This window comes from Fulmarus glacialis, unplaced genomic scaffold (assembly GCF_000690835.1).
Source record: "Fulmarus glacialis isolate BGI_N327 unplaced genomic scaffold, ASM69083v1 scaffold13413, whole genome shotgun sequence".
Classification (NCBI taxonomy): domain Eukaryota; kingdom Metazoa; phylum Chordata; class Aves; order Procellariiformes; family Procellariidae; genus Fulmarus; species Fulmarus glacialis.
The window spans coordinates 40,515-47,485 of record NW_009202391.1 but is presented as its reverse complement, the minus strand read 5'-3'; the positions used below and the strand labels follow the sequence as shown (position 1 = coordinate 47,485).

The 6,971-nt window shown below is 51.2% G+C and overlaps 1 protein-coding gene across 1 annotated transcript; it reads left to right on the top strand.

Moving 5' to 3' along the window:
• Positions 1-222: 222 nt before the first annotated feature.
• On the top strand, positions 223-5,735 carry UBL7 (ubiquitin-like 7). Its single transcript, XM_009574265.1, has 10 exons — positions 223-406; positions 982-1,101; positions 1,754-1,836; positions 1,960-2,044; positions 2,736-2,793; positions 3,352-3,485; positions 3,945-3,994; positions 4,692-4,859; positions 5,099-5,221; positions 5,598-5,735. Exons 1-10 carry the CDS (start codon positions 223-225, stop codon positions 5,733-5,735), a joined length of 1,143 nt encoding a protein of 380 aa, XP_009572560.1.
• The last annotated feature ends 1,236 nt before the right edge of the window (positions 5,736-6,971 follow it).

Genomic DNA, 6,971 nt, shown 5'->3' with positions numbered 1-6,971 from the left:
TAGCTTCAGATATGGCTTAAGACTGAGGTAGGAACCTAAAAGCATGGCTGTGCGTTGGTCAGGCCTCCTGGTAGTTTCCTGTGTGCTTCCCAGCAAAGGTTCGCCCCGTGAATTTATAAGGCTTTATTGTCTGGTTGGGGGCCAGTCTCACTTTGATTTGTTTTCCTCCCTTTCCAGAGCTTTGCGGGTCTTTGCTTGGCTCTGGTCAGTGAGAAGGCTGAAATGTCCCTGCCAGAGTGGCACATCGCGGTGAAGCTGGCGGATCAGCCCCTGGCTCCCAAATCCATCTTACGTTTGCCGGAGACAGAGCTGGGAGAATGCCCGCTCGGTGGGTGCAGCATCTCGTACCTTAAGCAGCTCATCACCGGCAAACTGCAGGAGTCTGTCCCAGACCCTGAGCTCATCGGTAGGTGCCTGCGTGGGTCGTGTCAAAGTCCTGCCACTTGGGGCCACCCTCTTCCTCTCCTCCCTGTGGCCGGGACACAAACATCCTACTGTAAGTGATTTTGGGCTGGTGGGGAGACTTGGCACAACCACATAGCACGGCGTGGGGGCTCAAAGCTTGCTCCAGAGACTCCGCTACGCTGCAGCAGTCTTAGTACCTTGTGATTCTGCTAGTTCGTTCTGCGTTTGCTTGGGATCACAGTGCTCCTGCAGTGTCAGTGCCCTTGTTAAGAAATCTCTTGACTTGCTAACGCCAATGTGTCCTTGTGACACTAATGTGTCTCTAATGAGAACCGTGAGAGAAGTCAGCCCTTCTGAAGGAGGTGGCATAGTCACGTTCTGTGAATCTCAGCTCCACGATTTCCTCCCTGAATCTCAGGTCCGTAACTTCCCTGTGTTACGGAGTCCCTGTGCTGCTGAAGTGATGAAGCAGCTACACATGTGGAGCAATAACCCCCGGGCAGTCCTCACTTAAAGACCCCAGGCCCTTTCTGAGTGTGTCATAGACATTTATCTTTAGATGTTTCTCTCTCCTAGATCTGATCTACTGTGGGCGTAAGCTGAGGGATGACCAGACGCTTGATTTTTATGGCATCCAGTCTGGCTCCACTGTTCATGTCCTGCGCAAGTCCTGGCCTGAGCCTGATCAGAAACCAGGTGAGGAGGAGGCAGTGTGGGTTACAGCTTAGATCTCCTCGGGATGTGTTTGGTGTGGGTCGCTTGTGACTGAGGAACAGCTTCTCTTGTGATCTGTTTCTGGGAGGCTGATGTGGGGTTTGCAGGAGGAATTGATCGATATGTTTGTGTGGGAACTCTCCACCTCTAACAGCAGCAAATGGGTGTTATGTTTTCTTGCTGATGGGTGAGTTAAGGAATGAGCTATGTAATATGGAGAGTGAATATCCCTTCCTTAATTGACTATGATCAATTTTAGGGTGTTGCCAGAGAATTGGGAACTCAGCTTGAGGGATGAACAGGCTTGTGTGTGTTCCTAAACTGCCTGACTGTAGAATAAGATGGGTTAGTTTAAAGTTGTTACTTTAATACAGCTCCTTTTGTACGTGTAGGAGGATATACCTATATATTTTTATATGTCTGGAAGCTGAGAGTGCAGTTCCCTGTTACGCTGTGGTAAATGAGACATTCGCAATCATTTGTCTGTACCCTTCCTCTCTTGGTCAGTCGAATCCAGGGGAATCGAAGAATCACCACGACTATTGCAGTGTGGAAGTCCCAGTGGCATGTAAAATGGCCAGTGAAGCTGACAGAGGGAGAACCATGTTTTATTCTGTTATTTTTCCTCCCTCAGAGCCTGTGGATAAGGTGGCAGCAGTACGGGAATTCCGGGTCCTTCACACGGCCCTGCACAGCAGTCCTGCCTACAGAGATGCGGTGAGCGGGTGGCTTCATACTTTGCTGCCTGGGTGTCTTTTGTCTGTCCCCTCTCTGTGAAGAGAGTCCTTGAGTGGAGCCTCGTTGTGCGACGCTGCTGATCTGCTCTGATTTCTCTCGTAGGTCTTCAAAATGCTGGGGAACAAGGAGTCGCTGGATCAGATCATTGTAGCTACTCCCGGCCTCAGCAGCGACCCTGTTGCTTTGGGTGAGTCCAGACGAGATCCAGAAGATCTGAGGAAAGCCAAAGAAAGATAGTGTTTAATTCCTGAGACGGGGAAGGGAAGTTCCCCTTCTCTGGAGAAAGTGTCTTTTTTGGTTCCTTTGTGGACCATAAGAGTAAGTGCCTGCTCAGGTGTCAGAGTTGTGCTCTGTTGGTAATGTTTGGGGACGGACGCTGGCTTCAAAAGAATTAGGGAATACGGAGCCCAAAGGAGAGCAGTGCGGCTGGATGTTTTTTCCCTGCTGCAAAGCATTACAAAAATGTTCACTAAATTTAGCGTGCTTGTTCTGGCCCGGGATGTTACTAGCTTTTTTGGCACACTGCTGTGAGGCAGGTGGAGTATGGGATGCAGTCGCAACCTCTCACAGCAAGCAGCTGGCTGGGGTGAGCTGGGTGCCAGACTTGATCCTGCCCTTACGGTGGAGCTGTCTGTGCTGGAGCACAGCCCGTGGGATCTGCTGGGAAAGCCCCATCCCTTGGGGCTGTGATCGAGAGTCCCTCCAGGAAGACGTAAAAGGCTTCAGAGAGAACAATAATAGAGTATTTACGGTGTCTGCTAGTGACTCAGTTCCTGAAAAACAATTAATTCTTTTGGTTTTTCCCGTGGCTCCTGTTTGACTGGCTCTTGTTTCTTGTATCCTGTCTTTTACTCGTCGTGTTTCCTGGTCCCTCCCAGGAGTCCTGCAGGACAAAGATCTCTTTTCAGTGTTTGCAGACCCCAATATGCTGGACACGTAAGTTCACGTAAGCTGGTGCAGTGACTAAGCAATGCCTTTGTCACACTGTTGTACAGACCGCTTCTCCCTGGGTGGGAGAGAGAGTTCTGCTGCTGCCTGCCAGTACAGGTACACCAGGCCAGAGATTTAGGATAGAACTCTTCTTCCTCAGCAGCAGAAAGGAGGGAGCTGATGCTTTGATAGGCATCTGCCTCCACTCTTGGATTAAACCAAAGGATGTTTAGTGGGTGACAGGGCCATCATTGCCTCCAGATCGTGGGTTCAGATCTCGATCTGGGTGCTCACAGCAGAGTTGCTCCCATGAGAGCATATGGGAGATGTATACGACGGGAGGGTCAACATAGCATCAAGAAGGAGCCTCAGCTTCTCTGGTTGTGTGGAGCAAGGTGGGGAGGTGTTTGGTGCTGGACAGCCAAAGGCGGTATCTGAGGTGGTGTTGGCGCAGCCAGTGGGGATGGCTCTGCCATTCCTGACATAAGTTCTTTGCTGGTGTTGAGCTGCTGATTTCTTAGTTTCCCTGTGTACGTGATTCATTCTTCCGCTCTTTCTCTCCAGGCTAATCCCAGCCCACCCCGCGCTGGTGAATGCCATTGTCCTTGTTCTGCACTCGGTGGCTGGCAGCACCCCGCTCCCAGCCCCAGAGACGTCCTCCCGAGGCATGTCCTCTGGCTCCTACCGGGACATGCCAGGTACGTTCAGCCACATGGACGAGTGAGGAACCTGCAGAGATGATGTGCTGCAGGATTTGCAGACAAATCTGTGCTGTACTGACACAGTCATCCCCAGGCTGGAAGGAAGAGAGGTTTGGGTTCCTGAGCTAGGAACATGCGCTGTGGTTTGATAGATTTTGTGCTGTGTGAGACTCATCTGGTCCACTTCAGCCTCAGGGCCTCTCCCAACCAAGCGTGTATAGTGACTGTTGGTAGCAGTGTGCTGTGGCCTCTGTTTTGTGCAAATGATGGGCCTGACATGTCTTCCACTGACCTGCTGGACGTGAACTTGCTGGTGCTGAGGCCTCTGTCCTAACCAGTGCGTTAGCTGGGGCTGAGCCCGGCTGCATGGCCAAGGACTCAACAGGATTCTTGTCTGGTGCTAATTCCTGCCAGCACCCAGTTTTCTGCATCTGTTGATTCTCCTTTCTGTTGCAGGTGGCTTTCTTTTTGAAGGTCTCTCTGATGACGAAGACGACTTCCACCAGGTAAGCGGCCAGGTTAGGTGGAACGGCTGTTTTGGACTTGCAATGTGAGTTTAACACGTAGCCCTTAAAGACTCAGAAGTTTTCTCTCTTCCTGTCTCATGAACAGCACGGCTGCTCCTAGGGGAATTGTGGAGACAAACATATTGATTGTGGTGTGTTTGGATGCTGTTCATGTTAGGATTTTCTTGAGTGCTGAGGTAGGGTCACAAGAAAAGAATGCAGAAGCACGACTCGCAACAGCAATTGTCCTCAGACCGAGCACCTTCATGGTCAAATTGACGCAGAGCCAGAGCTGTGCGCAGATGAGCATGGCTGAGAAGCATGGGAGTGTTGGTCCCTGCCCTTCTTCTGTAATGTAGGGAGGTTTTCCTCTCCAAAGGACAAAGTATTTTGTAAAGAGAAATTACATGTTCAGGCCTGTCAATGGTTAATTGTTTTGTTATAGGCTAATAACACTTTCTTTTTAAGCTGATCGATGATACATTAAAAGGTTTACTGCCAGTTTCTGCAGCTTTGTAAAAGCTGAGTTTGTGGAAAAAAGCACATCTGATTCTGTCATGTTTATTTTTCAAAAGTACTGCACTTGAGTTTCAAGTATTGTAGGAAAAGGATCCCCAGGGATGAGCGCATGAGCCAGATTTTACTGGGACACAGACACAAACATCTGAGGTGGTTTTCTTTTTTCCCCTCCGTGCAGAGCACAAGATCTACACCATCCAGCAGCACTTCTGGTTCCCGCCCAGCTTCCCTTGGCTATGCTGGGGCTGCTGGACCCCGTCCGATCACCCAGAGCGAGCTGGCGACCGCGCTGGCACTGGCGAGCACCCCAGAGAGCAGCTCCCACACGCCCACCCCTGGCACCCAGGTACAGTGGCAGCGCACCAGCTAGGGAGATCCTCCTGGGCCATAAAACCGGTGCTTGACAGAGCGCAAGTCCTGCTCAGGTCTGGAAGTCCTCGCTGTTTTATTTTATTGTGGCTGGGGTCTCCTCTGTATGGGCTTGGGGAGGCATGATAGTGGGGGTGCAGCAGGCGTTGCCCTGTGCTGGCTCTGGTTCCTGTGACAAGCGTTCTCCTGATCCATATACAACTTATTTCCTCCTAGGGTCACTCCTCTGGGACCTCCCCGATGTCATCCAGTGTCCAGTCAGGAACACCCATCACCAACGACCTCTTCAGCCAGGCCTTACAGCATGCCCTGCAGGCCTCAGGGCAGCCCAGCCTGCAGGTCAGTGTTGCAACCTCTTCCTTTGGGAGCCCGTGAAAGCCCCGTATCGCATTGAGTGTTGCAGGGTGGAGGTGGTTCTTCCAGCCACCTCCTGTGGCAGGACATTAAGCTGGAAGGGGCTTCACTGGAGAAGTGGTGCTTGCAGGAGGCATGATAGACTGATGCAAAAGTACTGGGTGGAAGCAGGGGGGGTGGGCTGGTGGATTTGGGGAGTTGGCAGCAAGACTTTGAGCTTTCAAGATCTGTTTGCGTACTTAGCGTTGTACTTGTGAGCTAGAGAGAGGGGGAGAATCCAGCGCGGAAGAGTGAGCTGTGGACAAGGCTGTTTTGTTTCTGCTTGCACCTATCCTTAGCTTCTTTTGTTTCCTGTCTGTAGAGCCAGTGGCAACCACAGCTTCAGCAGCTGCGAGACATGGGCATACACGATGACGAGCTAAGTCTCCGGGCCCTGCAAGCCACTGGAGGGGACATTCAGGCTGCCCTGGAGCTCATCTTTGCTGGTGGGGCTCCCTAGGTTTTTGAGCGGGAGAGGCTGAACTGGTGAGTTGCACTGAGGCAGCTGTGACATTCCTCGGTCTGGGACTCGGCCCTGAAACTCTTCTTTGCCCTGGGGTTCCTCTCTCCAGCATGGAGCAGTTGGCGTAGCTGCTCCTTTCCTTGCAGGTGGACAGTGTGCTCAGTGTTTGAGAGCACTGACCATGCTGAGGGCAGCTCCTCCAGCTCCAGACACCTCTCTCCAGCCTCCTCCTGGCCACCAGAGACGAGACCTCAGAACTTTGTCCAGCGCGAGGAAGAGGTGGCTCTGTGTGTTGGAGAGATGTGGCACCTACAGTTCTGCAGTCTTAGATCTGTCAACACATTCTCCTGCCTGTTGTTTCATTCCTGCCCACCTGACATGCCTCAGTCTAGCTTGTTTTGCTGTTGTGGTCCCTCTGTGTTTGACTGTATTAAATGGACTGTATTCACTTGCCTGTTGTTTGGGTTGTGATCTGTCCCGGGTTGTGTTCCAGATCTGTGAGGCAATGTGTTCAGTGCATGAAGGAAACTGGAGAAAATGCTTTGCCTGTTGTAGGACTGTTGTTATTTCAGCAGAGGGCACTCCTCTTACAAAGCAAAGCTGTATCTGTTAGGAGAGCAGTGTTTGGGGTGTAGCTGACCTGCATAGCCATCCTGCCCTGAGTTAGGCCAATACAAAAGAACTATTTGTGCTACAGATGTTCTCCAAGAAGGTGCTACAGAGAAGCATCATGTCTCCTTCTTAGCAGAAACCTATTTGTTCTCAGTCATGTTGGATGAGGCTGGTAGAGTCCTGCAAGCTGACAAGAACAAGGGTACAGGTGCAGGAGTTCATGGCCACCACAAGATGACAGTAAAAAAAAAAAAGACAAGCACAAGGGTTGAGGCAGTTGCCAGAGAGTGTGAGGTGCTGCCAAATGACTTGGGAGAAACGCTTTGTCTCTGACACGGGTTAGTCTAGCTGCAGGCAGTGTTTTCCAAAGTGTCTTCTAATCCTGGCTCCCACATTCGCGGTGCCTAAGACCTGTGCTTCAAGGACAATCAAAAGGCATTTGCCTGTAATTACAGCCAATGGGAGCTGAGAGAAGGCAGAACCAGAGCTGGGCTTGGCTTTGCTCTGACTGTACCACTGAGATTAACAAGGCATGAAAATGGGAGCTGGTTTGCCTGAAATGCCACCATGCATTAGTAGGGAAGCTAAAAGCAGAAAATGCTTTCCTACCTTCGGGCTGCC